The sequence below is a fragment of the Hemitrygon akajei genome, chromosome 19 (genome assembly GCF_048418815.1).
Source record: "Hemitrygon akajei chromosome 19, sHemAka1.3, whole genome shotgun sequence".
NCBI classification, from domain to species: domain Eukaryota; kingdom Metazoa; phylum Chordata; class Chondrichthyes; order Myliobatiformes; family Dasyatidae; genus Hemitrygon; species Hemitrygon akajei.
In genome coordinates, this window is record NC_133142.1 from 61,930,894 (window position 1) to 61,949,451 (window position 18,558).

Genomic DNA, 18,558 nt, shown 5'->3' on the forward strand with positions numbered 1-18,558 from the left:
AGTTTCCTTCCACAGTCCAAAGATACCCCAGTTGGTAGGTTAATTGGTCATTCTAAATTGTTCTGTGATGGCTATGGTTAAATCAGGGGTTTCTGGGCAGTGCAGTTTGAAGCACTGCAAGGGCATATTCCATGCTGTATGTCAACCAATTAATAAATAAATAAACTTTGTCTCATCCCATTGGCATGACAGATTGGTGGAGGCCTCTGAGCTTTGAATTGGCCTGATTCTTTAACTGAGCATTTTCGACTGATCTTGAAGATAACCTGAAGATAATCCAAGCGTGAGAGTTTGGCAGATAAATAGTTAACATTTCAATCCCATGACCTTGCACAGATGTGGCCTGACCTCAGTATTCACACTTATTCCAGTTTCAATGGTATTTTGCTGTGTGTGAGTGTGGCGAGGAGCTGTCCCTTCCCTGGAGAATGTAGTTGGAAGCACTGACTGCCAACTGTCCACTATCCACTCTCCAATACACACTGCCCACTGTTGGGTTGTTGGTGTCCTAGGTCCAGAAGTAATTATATGAGGTCTGGTGCCTGGCATTCAGGGTCCAATGTGAGGTGCCCAGTACCAGGGTGAGAATCTAATGTCCTACGCCAGCATTCCTCTCTTATCCTCCTATGAATCCTGCCACTCTCAGCTTTTTGGAATGTCTCCTGTGTTGCCTCATGTCATCTCTGATTGATGATATGGGGAGGGCTGCTGGGTCAGGGGTTGTCCAGCTATGGGTGGAAAGTGAGATCTGGAACAAGGAATGGGCGTCAGGATCAGTGAATGGGGACAGATATCAGGAGCTAGGAATTGGATCAAGGGATGTGTTAGGGGTTCAGGATTAGGGAACGGGGTGGTTGGGAGCAGAAGCAGAATCGAGAAATGACTTCAGGATAAGGAGCAGGCGCAGGGTTTGGGATCAGGTCAAGGATGCGGATGAGGCGCCTGCACTGGTATTGGTACTGGGACTGGGACCGGCCCAGCGGCGGAACTTCGACATCCTGTTGTGAAGCGGCCGCCCAGTCCAAGTCCGGAGCCGAACGCTCCCGGAGCCTGACTCCGACCTGTTCACCATCATCGGCTGGCGGCGAGCAGCTCTCCTCGGGAGAGGCTGCGGGAGTCCAAGGGAAGGGACCAGTGCGTCGGGATTCAGACCGGGAGCAAAAGAAAGGCCGCAGCATGGAGCCCGGTGAGAGCGGGAGGGAAGGGGGAGGGGAACCTGCGATCCGGGATCTGGGATCCGGAAAGGGGAGAGTCCCTGATAGCTCCATTGATATAGGATTATCTCACGATTCATACGCAGCCTTTCCATTCTTTGTCATGTTTTCTCCTCTATGGGCAGGGCTGGACTATCCTAAATGGAACTGGGGATTGTTGTCGGCTAAGGGGAACGGCCTGATGGGATGGAGTCAATGGGCTGGGCGAGTTTGCGAGAGGACAGTTCCGGTAGAACTGGGCTTCCCTACCTTTAGTCGGAGGAACCTTGGTTGAATGGATACAAATTGAGTTAAAAACTTGGAGGCAAAGAGGGAGTCTGAAGTGTGATAAAAGGTATTGGTGGTTGTGGGGTGAGGAGTATTTTTAGATGAGGTTGCTGTGGCAGTATGTAGATGAGAAACAGGATGGTCGAAGATACTGTAGCTCCTTCAGGAGGAAATGTGGCTTTGGAGGAGAAGTTCTAAACATGGAACAAGGAGAACAGCACAAACAGGCCCTTCAGTCCATTATGCTGTGTGGAACAAAATGACAAATTGAACTAATCCCACTACCTGCATATGGCCTGTATCCCTCTGTCTCATGTCTGGTTATACCACTTAATGTTGCTATCACATTTGCTTCCTCTACCTCTGGCACCCACCATTTCCTGAATATATATATATTTGCTCCACAAATCTTCTTCAAACTTTCCCCCCTCTCATCTCAAGCTTATGATGCCTTTTGATATTTGACATTTCCACCCTGGGGAAGACTCTAACTGTCAACTTTGTCTATGTCTCTTAAATTTATAAACTTCTGTCAGGCACCCTTGGCCTCTGGCACTCCAGAGAAAACAACACAAGTTTGTTCAAACTCTTCCTATATTTAATATTCTCTAATTTAAGCTACAACTGGGTGAACATCTTCAGTACCCTGTCCCAAGACTCTGTCTATATCCTTGGTGTACAGCAGAGATCAGGATTGCACACAATTCTACAAATAGACCTAACCAAAGGTCTTTTACAGCTGCAACATCAGTTGTGTAAGTGAATAGAACAGAGGCCATTGAGTGGTGAGGAGTGCTGGAGAAGGATGGAAGGAAAATCAAGGAGAGTATAAAATGTCCTCTCCCCCTTCAGGAGGGATGATACTAATGTCTTTAGTTAGAACTACTTAATCATCTGGCAGAAAACAATCAAGGGCTTTATGAAAGAAAAAATAATTTAGTTTTGGATAATGGTTTTAAGGATAAAGGAGAATTTTCAACTTGGAAATCGTGTTGTCATTTTAGTGGAACTGGGATGAAAGTTGCAAGAGGTATGGATAAACTTGAAGAGGGTGATAGAAAATAAATTAGAGAAAGATGCAAATCAGATCCAGAGCTGGATCATTCTGGAGAAGTCTAGGGTTTTTGATGAGGGATCAAAGAGGAGAAAAGAGACTTCATAAGAAGCAAGTCAACAAACTCCTAATGTGTGGCGTGGATTCAGAAGAGGCAGGAAAGGAGTTGGAGTTAAACAGAGTCTTATATTACAGCTTGGTCACACGGCAGATCATTGCGTAACAGTTACTGAGAACTATCTCCAAAGGTTACGGCAGAACTGAACCATTTCTATTCACATCATGTCCCATGAATGATGGTAGTCATACCCGGGAGTTCAGGCAGAGAAAGAATACAAATTTTTGAAGTTTCAGACAACAAAATAACGTCCTTAGCAATGGTTTTGTAAACAGCATTGGATTGTATGACATGGAATTTGTGGCTTAGAGTAATAACGTTGTACATCACAGTACCAGGCCCTTCAGAATCAGAATTAATATCACTGACATAGTCATGAAATTTGTTGTTTTATGGCAGCAGTACAATGAAATACATGATAAATAAATATGGAGGAAAAAGTGAGTTACATTAAATATATATATCTCTATTAAATAATTAAGTTAAAATAAAGGATGTTGCCTGAATTGGAGGGCGTACCTTATGAGAATAGGTTGAGTGAACTTGGCTTTTTCTCCTTGGAACGACAGAGGATGAGAGGTGACCTAATAGAGGTGTATAAGATGATGAGGGACATTGATTGTGTGGATAGCCAGAGGCTTTTCCCCAGGACTGAAATGGCTAACATGAGGAAGGCATAGTTTTAAGATGTTTGGAAATAGGTACCAAGGGGATGTCAGGGGTAAGCTTTTTACACAGATGCGTGCGTGGAATGCACTGTCAGCAACAGTGGTGCAAGAGGATACAATAGGGTCTTTTAAGAGACTCTTAGATAGGTACATGGAACTTAGAAAATTAGGGGGCTATACGCTAGGGGAATTCTAGGCAGTTTCTAGAGTAGGTTACATGATTGGTACAATATTTTGGGCAGAAGGGCCTGTGATATGCTGTAGGTTTCTATGTTCTATTTAAGTAGTGTAAAAAAACAAATAAAAATGTAGTGAGATTGTGTTGAAGAGTTTAATGTCCATTTAGACTCTGGATAGCAGAGGGGAAGAAGCTGTTCCTGAATTACTGAGTGTGTGCCTTCAGGCTTCTATACCTCCAGTGTGACAGTGTGAAGAGAGCATGTCTTGGGTGGTGGGGATACTTAATGATGGATGCTGTCTTCTTAAGGCACCGCTCCGAGAAGATGTTTTAGATACTGCAGAGGCTAGTACTCATGATGGAGCTGACTGATTTTACAAGCTTCTGCAACTTATCTTGATTGTGCAGAAGCCCCCCCCCACCCCCCCATACCAGATGGCGATGCAGCCAGTCAGAATGCTGTCCAAGGTAAAATTGTAGAGTTTTTGGAGTGTTTTAGTTGACAAATCTAATCTCCTCAAATTCCAAATGAAATATAGCTGCTGCATTGATATGTTGCATCCAGGTTAGGTCTTCAGAGATATTGACACCTAGGATTTTGAAATTTCAGTGCACCATATTCAGGTTGACTTCTTTACCCATCTACACTAATCCTATTTGCTTTACTTGTTCCCATTTCTAAAAGTCAATGACCTAGTGGTCACAGGGGGCACTAGTCACAGACTTCCAATTAGAAACACATCTTGCAGCATTACGCTCTGCCTCCATTAGCGTGGGAATTTGTGGCATGGTCTAATATGTTTCACTGCCGATTTTTGTCTCTTTGTTCTTCTCTCTCTTTCTTCTGATCTTCTGCTGTCCATCCTCAACTCAACCACTCCCTTGCTCAGCCTCTGTTGTTATCTGACCCTGTACACCCATCTTTCCTTAATTTTAATTTGCTCCATATTACAAATCAATTCTTGATCTGCTGCTTGTATTCCCACTTGAAGAAGACCAGTGAGTAGCTTTTTGCTTCAGCAGTGGAAAATATGAGCAGTTTCAAATTCTGGGAGTGCACATCTTACAGACTCTCTCATGGTCCCAGAACACATCATACACAAACAACAAAGCTCACTAATGCCTCTACTTTCTGAGGAGGCTGAAGAGAGCTGAACTTTGCACATTAATACTCAGACTTTGTATAGAAGCGCAGTAGAGAGCATCCTAACAAGCTGCACCACTGCATAGTACAGAAACTGCATTGCAGCAGACAGGAAGGTTCTACAATGGGTAGTCAGAAAGGTACCAGCAGTATCATGAAGGATCCCACCCACACTGCTTATGGACTGTTTGTCCCACTCCCATCAGGGACAAGGCTGTATAGTATCCACGCCAGGACCACCAAACTCAAAAACAGTTACTTTCCCCAAGATGTAAAGCTGATCAACACCTCCATCCATTCACATCCCACTACCACACTTTATCATTTCTTATCAGTCCCCTTATTCACAGACACTCCTGTGTGTCACTTTCAATCAATCTATGTACATAAGCTATTTTATGTATTTATATTTATTGTGTTTTTTTGTGCTTCATCAGATACAGAGTAACAATTATTTCATACTTTTTTACACTTGTGTACTGGAAATGTTGTTAAACAATTGTGAATCTTAAATCCCTCACGTCCCTGGGTTCCAGATCCAAATGTTGCTGACCACATAAAATTCTACGCCAGTATGATGGCTAATTTCAAATTTTCTCATTTTAGATCTAAAGAAACCTCCCTTGGCGCCAAAGCCCAGGCCCCCAGATTCACAGCCCTTAGTCACTGTTCCAACGGTTCCTCTGCTTCTACTGTCTGCTCCCAAGGCCCTGAAGCCACCAATTGCTCCAAAACCAAACCTTTACAATGAAGTGCCAGAGGCAAACCTGAATGCACGGAAGGGGATTTTAAGCACGTACTCTAACGGGAGCTTTTTGGCAACCAATCCTGTCCTGGCTAAGGGGGTTGAAGACCCAACTTATAAAAGTTTGGGTCAGACAAAAGATTCAGCAGCCTGTAACTTCTTCCCAGCTGCCGATGACAGGAGCACTCTGGAAGCAGCAGCTACACTGTGCCATGAAAATGGGTCTCCAATGCCTGATGGTTATGAAGACCAAATAGTTCCACAGGATGCCAGTGCTGTAATGTCACAAGACAGAGACTTATCAAATGTTGACATCTGTGGCTTTAGCAGTGCGATGCCCGGAAAGGATTTAGGAAACTTCAGAGTTCAGGCAATTGCTGGAGGAGCTATTCCCAATAAACTTGATGATTGCCTGTGTCTGAAAGATGAACTTCTATACAAGGGCAGTGGAGAAACCACGGACAATACAGAATGGAGCGACTGGCATTCCCAGGATGTCAGTGACGTTGCAGACAGTTCTGGCCTGGGAGCAGGAGACGAATGGCATCTATCACTCACACCAGCATCTGGTGAGGTAGAAGGACTGGATGAGAAAAAGAATGGTCAGAAAAAAGGGGCAGATGGGCAGGAGGAAGGGGTAGACCTTCCCTCAGAATGGCTGATGGAGGGTGTGGACGGGCAAGGGGAGGGGCCAGATTATCCCTCAGACATGCTGAAAGAGGATGAAGGCAGTCCCACAGACGTGCTGAAGGAAGGGGCAAATGGGCAGGAGGAAAGGGCAGACAGTCCCTTAGATGTGCTGAAGGAAGGGGTGGATGGGCAGGAGGAGGGGAAGGAGGCAGACAAGCTGGAGGAGGGGACAGATGGACAGGAGGAGGGGGCAGACAGTTCCTCAGACATGCTAAAGGAGGGGATGGTTGGGCAGAAGGAAGAATTAGACAGTTCACTGGAAAAGGAGATAGACAGACAGGAGGAGGAGGGGGCAGACAGCATACCAGATAGGCTGGAAGAGGGGACAGATAGGCTGCAGGAGGGGGTGGACGGGCAGAAGGAAGGGGCAGACAGTCACTCAGACATACTGAAGGAGGGGCTGTATGGGCAGATGGAAGGGACAGACAGTTCCCCAGATGGGCCAGGAGAGGGGGCAAGCAGACAGGAGGAGAATGGGGAGGGGCAAGATGGACAGGAGGGGCCAGACAGACAGGAAGAGGAGGAGGACGGGGCAGGCAAACAGGAAGAGGAGGAGAAATGGCCAGATGGTCAAGAGGAGGAGAAGCCTGAGCCAGAGCCGCCAGACAGACAGGATGACGAGGCAGACAGGCAGGAAGAGGAGAGGACAGATAAACAAGAGAAGGGAGCAGACGGCTCCCCAGACTGGCTAGAAGAGGGGGTAAACAGACAAGAGGTGGGGGCAGATGAATGGAATGAGTGGGCAGACATTGCCTCAAATAGACAGGAGGAGGAGGAGGCAGATAGCTCCCCAGATGAAACTGACATGCTTATTTATGAAGCGTTGTTACCAAGTGCCTATAGGCCTGCTGCACCAAACAGTCTGGATGCCACAGCCAGCTGTACAGGCAATCTGGAGTGGGTGAGAGAGTTAGTGGGATCTCCTGTGATAGTGAGTGGTGAAGGGAGGTGCAGAGTTGGTGACAAAGCCAAGGGGTCTGCTATTGGTGAGGAAGCGTCTTGTGTTAGTGAGGAGGACAAGATGTCTGCTGTTGCCCATAAATCAGAGCAGGAATTGGTTGGATGTGTCCCAGGGGTGGAGGGCTGGATCTTAGAAACTGAAGGCGATGAGGAGGGAGTTGAGAGAAGGGTCCTCACTGATGTCAGTGCAGAGGACATTTCTTCTATAGCTCACCGTGCGATAGGGTTCACTTCACGAGTTAAATGTGGAGCCACACTGAGGCGAGATACAGAGGCAGACACATTAGCAGGTGACGATCTGAGTCTGGTTGGTGACCTGGCTGGGAAAGCTGTTACAGAATGGAAAAAAGCAAGAACCAGAACACAGTCACTGAGTGCACAGGTGCCTGAGACAGTTCCTGAGGAGACAGATCTAATACCTGTGGAAGGGCAGAGCTCTGAGAAAAGGCAGGAGCCATTTGAAAATACAATGTTTGCCGCCAGCCACAAGTATTTCATGTTCTATCCCCGCTCGTACTCTGTCACAGGCCGAGAACTTCCTGTTTGTGCTGACCGGGAAATGGAGGGGTCACTTTTAGAAGACAGCAGATTGAACAGGAAGGAAGACAACCTGTCTCTACCAAGTGTTGCTGTATATGACCAGAGGCACATTGCCACCTCTGGTGCTTCTCCACCCAGTTCAATGCTGGACATCCCCGCTCCTTTCCAACTGGCAAGCATCACCAAAAAGCCCATCACCAAAAGTTCACCATCAGTTCTAGTTGAAACGGACTCTCCGGATAAATACTTTAAGCAGAGTACAAAGAAAAAGTCATCTTTCAAGCGTTTTTTACCAATTAAGCTGTCACTTAAGAAGAAGATTGAAAACAGGATTACAGTTGAGGTTAATGTCTGCAAGTCTATGTCTGAGGCAGCCAGAGCCTTGGATTTTGACAGGAGGAGTTTGGGAAACTCGCCACAATTAAAAGCTCGATCTGGAAAGATGCGTAAATCAGATTCTTCATCCGCCTTTTTATTTTACAAGGACGGCAAAGGAAAAGGAATGCCCAGACCCTTTAGCAGAAGTGTGTCCAGAGTCGAATCTTTTGAAGACAGATCTCGACACTCATACACATCACTTCCTCTGACCAAGCCCAGATCCATTTCCTTCCCCAACACAGACTCCTCTGATTATGAGAACATTCCGGTTGTGAGCTCAGATTATGAAAATATACAAATCCCTCCCAACAGGATTGGCCATTTAGGGACTGTCACAGATTTCTTTGAAGATCCCAGGAGAAATTTCTCTTCGGCGTGTGAAAATGATGGTTATGTAGACATGAGCAGCTTTACTCCATTGGACAACAGGCAGACATCAGAGCAGGAGCTGGAGAGGTAAGCTTTGTACTCTAACACTGCTTGTTCCTACTCTCTTCAAGATCTCCAGAGCAGGCAGGCAAACCCCATTGAGATGCAGTTGTGATAGAAATGATATTTATGTCAGCTACAAGAAACAGTGGTGTGTTTGTGTCTGTGTGTATATGTATGTGAAAGGGAATGAATGTGTGTCTGGTTCTCTGTATTGGGGTCTGTGAGTCCGTATGTGGGGGGGAGTATGTATGCTTATATTTAGAATGTGAGTGTCAGTGGTGGAAGATGTCTATCCGTGGGTCTGTGTGGGTGTGTGTGGGGGGGGGGGGGGATTGTGTGGGGGTTGATCAGTCTGGGTTGCGGTCTTTGTGGAGTGGTTAGTGTGTATTGTGGGTGTGTATGGGGGGGGGGGGGTTCTGTGTCTGCATGTGTTGTCCCATTTTTCCAGCCGTGCATAGGTTGGACATAGTGTTGGGGTGGATGGGTGGTGATGGAGTGATTAGGAAATTTAAGTCATAGTAGGTGTTTATTGGTAATGTTGGAACTGGTGAAGGAATGGCAGCCAAATTGAGGAATATACATCTCACGTAGTCACTGAATAATAATAGCAACAACTTGGAGGCTATTTTAACTTATGTAAGCGGAAAGATGCTTAGACTGAACTACCTAGACAAAGTCTGACACTTGGCACCTTAGATCTGTCCTGAGAGATTCTCTATGATGTTCAAACATTATCATCAGGTCAGAGGAGGAGCAGCTCACTTCTCTCAGGAATCTTCTAGGACCTTTTGTTACCTTGATGTTTACCTGTGGTCAGGTTAATTAGGGTTAGATTCACTGGGGTCAGGATAATTGAGGTCAGACTGCATGATGTTCTGCACCATTCATGACTCCTCAGATAGTGAAGCAATTCATACCCAAATGCAGCAGGACCTGGACAATATCCAGGCTTGGGGTGACGACGCAAGTAACATTTGAGCCACACAAGTGCCAGGCAATGACCATCTCTAACAAGACAGGCTCTAACCATCGTCCCTTGACATTCAGTGGCATCACCATCACTGAATCTCCTACTATCAACATCCTGGGGGTTACCATTGACAGGAAACTGAACTGGTCTAACCATACAAACACCATGGCTACTAGAGGAGGTCAAAGGCTAGGAATCCTGCAGCGAGTAACTCACCTCCTGACTCCCCAAAGCCTGTCCACCATCTACAAGGCTCAGGTCAGGAGTGAGTGTAATGGAATACTTGCCACTCGCTTGGATGAGTGCAGCTTCATCAACACTCAAGAAGTTAGACCCATCCAGTACAGGGCAGCTCACTTGATTGGCACCCCTTCCACAAGCATCCAGTCCCTCCACCATCGACGAACAGTTGCAGCATTGTGTACTTTCTACAGAATCCACTGCAGCAACACAACGAAGTTCCTAAGGCAACACCTGTCAGACCCACAACTATTACCATCTAGAAGGATGAGAACAACAGATAACTGGGAATACCACTACTTGGGAATCTACACCCCCCCAAGTCACTCACTATCCTGACTTGGAAACATATCGCCATTCCTTCATTGTCGCTGAGACAAAAGCATGGAATTCCCTCACTAACTGCTCAGGGACTGCAGCGGTTCAAAAAGGCAGCTCATCACCACCTTCTCAAAGGCAACGAGGGATGGGCAATAAATGCTGGCTTAACTGGTGATGCCCACATCCTGTAAATGAATAAATTAAAATTCACTGTCGTCAGGTTAACTGGGGTCACGTTACTTGAGGTCAGGTTAATTAAGGTCAGGTTCACTGGGGTCAGGTTAACTGGGGTCAGATTCATTGGGATCAGATTAACTGTGGTCACGTTAATTGGGGTCAGATTAATTGAGGCCGGATTCACTGGAGTCAGGTTAATTGGGGTGAGGTTCACTGGTTAGGTTAATTGGGGTCAGGTTAATTTGGATCTGCTGTTACTTTACGGACAACTCAAAGATTAGTCGCGTTGTGGATGGAAAATGAATGCACAGCAGTACGGCACAGGAACAGGTCCACAATCTTGTGCCAAACTAATTAAGCTGGTAATTAAAAGCCGAACTAAACTAAATCCATATGCCCGCACAATATTCCTATCCTCTCATTCCCTGCATGGTCCTGTGCCTATCCAAGAGATTCTCTAAAGAATCTTCTGTATTTCCCTCCATCTCCAACACAGGAAGTGCATTTCAGGCACAATACCGTGCAGAAAAAAACCATCTTATTTGAATTTACTCCACCTCCACTTAGATCCATGCACTCTATTATTAGACATTATGATCCTGTGAAATTGATAATGTGTGTCAGCTTTACTTATGCCTCTCATGATCTTATAAAGAGTACAAGACAGGCAAGAATAGATATTAGAGCTTTTGAAAATTACATTGGAGAAGTAGTAATGGAGGACAAAGTAATGGCAGACGAACTCAATGAGTATTTTGCATCATTCATCACTGTGGAAGACAGCAGCACTATGCCAGAAGTCAAGTCACTTTTATTGTCATTTCAACCATAACTGCTGGTACAGTACATAGTAAAAATGAGACAACATTTTTCAGGACCGTGGTGTTACATGACACAGTACAAAAACTAGACTGAACTACGTAAAAAAAAAACACAGAGAAAGCTACACTAGACTACAGACCTACACAGGACTGCATAAAGTGCACAAAAACAGTGCAGGCATTACAATAAATAATAAACAGGACAATAGGGCAAGGTGTCAGTCCAGGCTTCGGGTATTGAGGAGTCTGATAGCTTGGGGGAAGAAACTGTTACATAATCTGGTCATGAGAGCCCGAATGCTTCGGAGCCTTTTCCCAGATGGCAGGAGGGAAAAGAGATTGTATGAGGGGTGTGTGGGGTCCTTCATAATGCTGTTTGCTTTGCGGATGCAGCGTGTAGTGAAAATGTCTGTGATGGCGGGAAGAGAGACCCCGATGCTCTTCTCAGCTGACCTCACTATCCACTGTAGGGTCTTGCGATCTGAGATGGTGCAATTTCCAAACCAGGCAGTGATGCAGCTACTCAGGATGCTCTCAATACAACCCCTGTAGAATGTGATGAGGATGGAGGGTGGGAGACGGACTTTCCTCAGCCTTTGCAGAAAGTAGAGACATTGCTGGGCTTTCTTTGCTGTGGAGCTGAGGGGCCAGGTGAGATTCTCCGTCAGGTGAACACCAAGAAACTTGGTGCTGTTTACGATCTCCACCGAGGAGCCGTCAATGTTCAGTGGGGAGTGGTTGCTCCGTGCCCTCCTGAAGTCAACAACCATCTCTTTTGTTTTGTTCACATTAAGAGACAGGTTGTTGGCTCTGCACCAGTCCGTTAGCCGCTGCACCTCCTCTCTGTAAGCTGACTCAACATTCTTGCTGTTGAGACCCACCACGGTCGTGTCATCCGCAAACTTGATGATATGGTTCGAGCTGTGTGTAGCAGTACAGTCGTGGGTCAGCAGAGTGAACAGCAGTGGACTGAACACACAGCCCTGGGGGGCCCCCATGCTCAGTGTGATGGTGTTGGAGATGCTGCTCCCGATCCGGACTGACTGAGGTCTCCCAGTCAGGAAGTCTAGGATCCAGTTGCAGAGGGAGTTCAGGCCCAGTAGGCTCAGCTTTCCAATCAGTTTCTGAGGGATGATTGTGTTGAATGCTGAACTGAAGTCTATGAACAGCATTCAAACGTATGTGTCTTTTTTGTCCAGGTGGGTTAGGGCCAGGTGGAGGGTGAAAATGGAGAGTGTTGGGGTAGAAGTAGATGTGCTGTTACAAAGGTGAAGGTGCATGGGAAGCTGAAATGTCTGAAGGTAGATAAGTCATCTGGACCTGATGGGCTACACCCTGGGGCCCTGAAAGATGCAGCTGAAGAGATTATGAAGGTATTAGTGATGTTCTTTCAAGAATCACTAGATTCTGGAATGGTTCCAGAGGACTGGAAAATTGCAAATGCCACTCCAAATGTTAAGAAGGGAGGGAGGAAAACAACAGGAAATTATAGGCTAGTTAACCTGAATTCAGAGGTTAGCAAGATATTGGAATCCATTATTAAGAATGAGGTTTCGGGGGTACTTGAAAACACATGCTAAAATGGGCCAAAGTCAGCATGATTTTCTAAAGAGGAAATCTCGCCTGACAAATCTGTTGGAATTTTTTGAGGAAATAACAGGCAAGATAGATGAAGGAGAGTCAGTGGATGTTGTTTACTTGGATTTTCAGAACTTCTTTGATAAGGGTTTGCACATGATGCTGCTAATTAAAACCCATGGTATTAGTGGAAAGTTACTAGCATTGATGATTGGCTGACTGGCAGGAGGCAAAGAATGGGAATAAAGAAGCCCTTCTTTGATTGGCTGCTGGTGAGTATTGGTGCTCCACAGGGTTTGGTGATGGGACCACTTCTTTTCACATTATACGGAATTTTGAAAAGGTATTCAGCCCCAACTCTTTGTTCAACATAAATGAGTATTACAACCAGGGATTTTGGTCAGTTTAACTGAGAATGGTGAAGCAAACTTGATGAACCAAATGTTCTAATGCCTTATATTAGTCTAAGTACCTATATGAACCCCCCTCAGTCTCCAGAGAAAACAACACAGGTTTTTTTGCAACCTTTTTTTCCATTACAGGCCCTGTAATCCAAGTAGCATCCTGGTAAACCTTCCCTGCAGCCTCTCCAAAGCCTCCAGATCCTTCCTGTAAAGTGGTGATCAAATTTGAATGCAATACTCCAAATGTGACTTAACTAGAGTTTAGTAACTGCTCTATCTTTGACATGATCCACATCACCTTCAGTCTTTGTATCATCTGTGAATTACTAATCCACACATTTACATTTTTATCCAGGTCCTTTATACATATCACCACAGCAGAAGTCCCATTACAATTCCCTGTGGAATCCCACAGTAGCCTGGGTATATCTCGTCTGGTCCCAGTGACTTATCCAACTTGATGCTTTCCAAAAGTTCCAGCACATCCTCTTTCTTAATGTCTATATGCTCAAGCTTTTTAATCCACTGTAAATCACCCCTTCAATCACCAAGATCCTTTTCCGTATAGAATACTGAAGCAAAGTACTCATTAAGTACCTCAGCTATCTCCTCCAGTTCCATACAAACTTTTCCACTGTCACACATGATTGGTCCTATTCTCTCAGGTCTTATCCTCTTGCTCTTCACATACTTGTAGAATGCCTTGGGGTTTTCCTTACTCCTGCTCGCCAAAGCCTTCTCATGGCCCCTTCTCATGGTTTAGTTTGTAAATGTCACATCTTTGTTGCTATGTGCCTGTGATGCTGCTGCAATTGAGTTTTTCATTACACATGTGTAACTTGTATATAGGACAGTAAATGTGAAAAATATCACTCTAAAGCTTTTCTATCCATGTACCTGTCCGGATTTCTTTTAAATACTGCTATTGTACCAACCTCAACAACTTCCTCTGGCAGCTTGTACCTTAGATACACTACCCTCTGTGTGGAAAAAGTTGCCACTTGGGTTCATCTTTCCTCTCTAACTTTAAATCATTCATATTCAATTTTCCAAGCCTGAGGGGAAAAGACTATGGCCATTCACCCACTCCATGTCCTCATGATTTTATATACCTCAGATTCCTACATATCAAGGAATAAGATTCTAGTCTGTCAGATCTCTCTCTACAATGCAATTCATGCTATCTTGACAACATCCTCAAATTTTCTTTGAAGTCTTTCCAGCTTAATGACATTTTTCCGATAGCAGGGTGACTAAAGCTGAAGACTATATTCCAAATATGGCCTCACCAGCATCTTGAATAATTGCAACATAACATCCCAACTTCTATGCTCAGTGCCCTGACTGATTGATGGTGTACCAAAAGTCTTCTTCATCACCCTGTTTACCTGTGACACCAATTTTGTGAAGCTGTGTATTTGTACTTTTTGGTTCCTCTTCTACAACACTCCCTAGGATTCTACCATTCACTGTGAAAATCCTGCTCTCATTTGCCTTCTCAAAGTGCAACACTTCACACCTATCCAAATTAAGTTCCATTTTCCATTCCTCAACCCATTTATCCAGTTGATCACAACCACAAATTTCTAACAACAAAGTTGTGCTGACTATCCCTGTCTATCTAAACATATGTCTTACTCTTCCAGGAATTCCAGCTGCCTGACCTGACCCATACCTCCTATTTCTTGACTAAAGCCTCAATATCTCACCCACTGGGTTCCTTATTGCTGACCACCTACCCTATCGAAGTCTCTCATAATTAAAAAATGTCTCCCTTCTGCCTGTGACACTGTATAAAGAGAACAAGCCACAAGCTTGTCAAATCTTTCCCTTTTGCTCATGCCCTCTAATCCAGGCGGCATCCTGGTAAACCTCCTCTACACCCTCTCTGCAGACTCTATATCCTTCCTGTAATGCAGCAGCCAGAATTGCATGCAATATTCCAAGTGCAGTCTGACCAAAAGTTTTATATACTGTAGTTGTAGCATGCCTTCTTTGCTCTTAACACCACCATTAATGAAAGCAAGACCATAAGATATAAGACATAGGAGCAGGATTAGGCCATTCAGCCTATTGAGTTTGCTCTGTAAGCAGGCCATATGCCTCCTTTACTACCTTATGCACTTGTATAACCACTTAAAGGACCAGGGTCCCAAGTACACAATGTACCTCAGTGCCTTTAAGAGGTCTATCATTAACTCTGTACTTTCTTTTTTCAATTGACCTCCCAAAGTGTAAAACATCACTCTTTCCCAGCTTAAACTCTATCTGCCCATATCTTCAGCTGATCTATATCCCAATGTATCCATTTCAATCTTCTACACTGTCTACAATGCCATCAATCTTTGTCTTGCTTGCAAGCTCAGTAACCCGCCTGTCCACATTTTTATCCAAGTCAGTCATGTATATCACAAACAGCAAAGGTCCCAGTGTGGATCGCTCTGGAATATGGAAGGAGATAGTAGATATTTGTAGTAAGCACAGGGTTGTGATTGTGGGAGATTTTAATTTTCCACACATAGACTGGGAAGCCCATACTGTAAAAGGGATGGATGGTTTGGAGTTTGTAAAATGTGTGCAGGGTAGTTTTTTGCAGCAATACATAGAGGTACCAACTAGAGAAGGAGTAGTGTTGGATCTCCTGTTAGGGAATGAGATAGGTCAGATGACGGAGGTATGTGTTGGGGAGCACTTCGGGTCTAGTGATCACAATGCCATTAGTTTCAATATAATTATGGAAAAGGATAGGACTGGACCCAGGGTTGAGATTTTTGATTAGAGAAAGGCTAACTTTGAGGAGTTGCAAAAGGATTTAGGAGTGGATTGGGACAATTTGTTTTATGAGAAGGATGTAATAGAGAAATGGAGGTAATTTAAAGGTGAAATTTTGAGGGTACAGAATCTTTATGTTCTTGTTAGGTTGAAAGGAAAGGTTAAAAGTTTGAGAGAGCCATGGTTTTCAAGGGATATTGGAAACTTGGTTTGGAAAAAAAGAGATCTACAATAAAAAAGGCAGCATGGAGTAAATGAGGAGCTCGAGGAATATAAAGAATGCAAAAAGAATCATAAGAAAGAAATTAGAAAAGCTAAAAGAAGATATGAGGTTGCTTTGGCAAGTAAGATGAAAATATGTGTGGAGCCAAAAGAGATGGGGGAGATTTTGAACTATTTCTTTTCTTCGGTATTCACTAAGGAGAAGGATATTGAATTGCATAAGGTAAGGAAAACAAGTAGGGAGGTTATGGAAACTATGACGATTAAAGAGGAGGAAGTACTGGCGCTTTTAAGGAATATAAAAGGATGGTGCCGGAGGATTGGCGTATTGCTCATGTTGTTCCATTGTTTAAATAGGGTTCGAAGAGTAAACCTAGCAATTATAGGCCTGTAAGTTTGACATCAGTGGTGGGTAAATTAATGGAAAGTATTCTTAGAGATGGTATATATAATTATCTGGAGAAACGGGGTCTGATTAGGAACAGTCAACATGGATTGGTGCGTGGAAGGTCATGTTTGACAAATCTTATTACATTTTTTGAAGAGGTTACTAGGAAAGTTGATGAGGGTAAAGCAGTGAATGTTGTCTATATGGAGTTCAGTAAGGCCTTTGACAAGGTCCCGCACGGAAGGTTAGTTAGGAAGGTCCAATCTTTAGGTATTAATATTGAAGCAGTAAAATGGATTCAGCAGTGGCTGGAGGGGAGATGCCAGAGAGTAGTGGTGGATAACTGTTTGTCAGGTTGGAGGTCAGTGACTTGTACTGGGTCCAATGTTGTTTGTCATATACATTAATGATCTGGATGATGGGGTGGTAAATTGAATTAGTAAGTATGCAGATGATACTAAGATAGGTGGCGTTGTGGATAATGAAGTAGGTTCTTCTTCAAAAGCTCTTCTTAGAACCCTATCTACCCGTGATGCCACTTTCATAAAATATTCTGAGCATCCTCTGATTGTCCTTCAGATTCCTGGACTGTATTCCCTTCTGTTCTGTGGCACACCTTGGAGCCCTACCATTTATTGTTTAAGTCCTACCCTGGTTTGTCCTCCCAAATTTCAATACCTCACACTTGTTTGCATTAAATTCCATCTGCCATTCATCAGCTCATTTTCCCAGCTGGTCCAGATCCCATTGCAAGCTTCAATAGTCCAGTACACCCCCAGTCATGGTACCATCTGCAAATTTGCTGATCCTTTTTAGCACATTATCATTGCTATCATTAAAACAGATGATAAACAACATCTGACTGAGTACTAATTCCTGGACCATTCCACTATTCACAATTCTCCAGTCAGAGAGACAACCATCTACCACCACTCTTTTGCTTCTCCCTCTCAGTCAATAATGGATGCAGCTCGCTGCTTCATCCTGAATGCCAAGTAACTGAACCTTCTGGATCAGGCATCCATATAAAACTTTGCCAAAGGTTTATATGGATCCATCCACCACCTTTCCTTCATCAACTTGCTTGGTAAACACCTCAAAAACTTTATAAGGTTGGTTAGACCTGACCTACCATACAGAAAGACTATCCTCAATTAGTCCACCGTTTTCCAAATGATCATAAATCTTATCCCTAAAAATCTTCTCCAGTACCTTCCCTGAAACTGACATGAGATTCAATGGTTTATAGTTTCTTGGTTTATTCCTACTTTTCTTCTTGAATAGTGGGAAGCATTAATTGCTTGCCATCCCTGTGGAACCAAGCCTATAGCTAGAGAGGACACGAAGATTGTCATGCCACCAGCAATCTCATCTCTTACCTTTCAATAACCTGGGGTATATTCTATCAAGCCCTGTGGACTTACCCACCTTAATGTCCTTTAAGAAACCCAACACTGTCTCCTTCCTTATCTCTAAATGCTCCAGCATATTAGTACCCTCCAGGTTGTACTCCTTCCCCTCCCCTAACCACTGGGGTGGTAACGGAGTGAAGAGACTCAGGAAAGGAAGGATGGTAAAAGAGTGAAGATAGTGCGCAGTCAGATTGTCAGGAATGGCAGGCAGGTGATGGGACTTAGTTGCAGCCAACAGGATGAGTGTCAAATCATTAGGGATGCAGAGTCAGAAAGGATAGCAAATATGGTACTCAAGGAGCTGTATCTAAATGCACACATTATAAAAAATAAGGTGGATAATCTTGTTGCAATATTACAGATTGCCAGGTACGATGTTGTGGTTATCATTGAATCGTGGCTGAAGGATGGTTGTAGTTGGGAGCTGAATGTCCAAGGTTACAAGTTATATGGAAGGGATAGGAAGGTAGGTAGAGGGGGTAGTGTGGCTCTACTGGTAAAAAATGGCATCAAATCAGTAGAAAGATGTGACATAGGATGGGAAGATGTTGCATCCTTGTGTGTTGAATTAAGAAACTGCAAGGGTAAAAGGACACTGATGGCAATTATATCCAGGCCTCCCAACAGTGGCTGAGAGGAGGACCACATGTTACAACAGGAAATAGAAAAGGCGAGTCAAAAGGGCAATGTTCTGGTAGTCATGGGAGATTTTAACATGCAGGTCGTTTGGGAAAATCAGGTTGGTAGTGGATCTCAAAGCGAGTTTGTTGAATGCCTAAGAGATAGCTTTTTTAGAGCAATTTATCATTGAGCCTACTAGGGAATCAGCTATACTGAATTGGGTGTTATGTAATGAACCATAGCT

General features: G+C 44.3%; 1 protein-coding gene across 1 annotated transcript in view; it reads left to right on the top strand.

The window, feature by feature from the left end:
* Positions 1 to 927: 927 nt before the first annotated feature.
* The window catches only part of LOC140742090 (FYVE, RhoGEF and PH domain-containing protein 5-like), a 309,076-nt gene continuing 291,445 nt past the window's right edge, over positions 928 to 18,558 (top strand). The window contains exons 1-2 of the mRNA XM_073072916.1: positions 928 to 1,186; positions 5,250 to 8,412. Of these exons, the coding sequence (XP_072929017.1) occupies positions 928 to 1,186; positions 5,250 to 8,412 (3,422 nt within the window). The remainder of the gene's footprint in view (positions 1,187 to 5,249; positions 8,413 to 18,558) is intronic.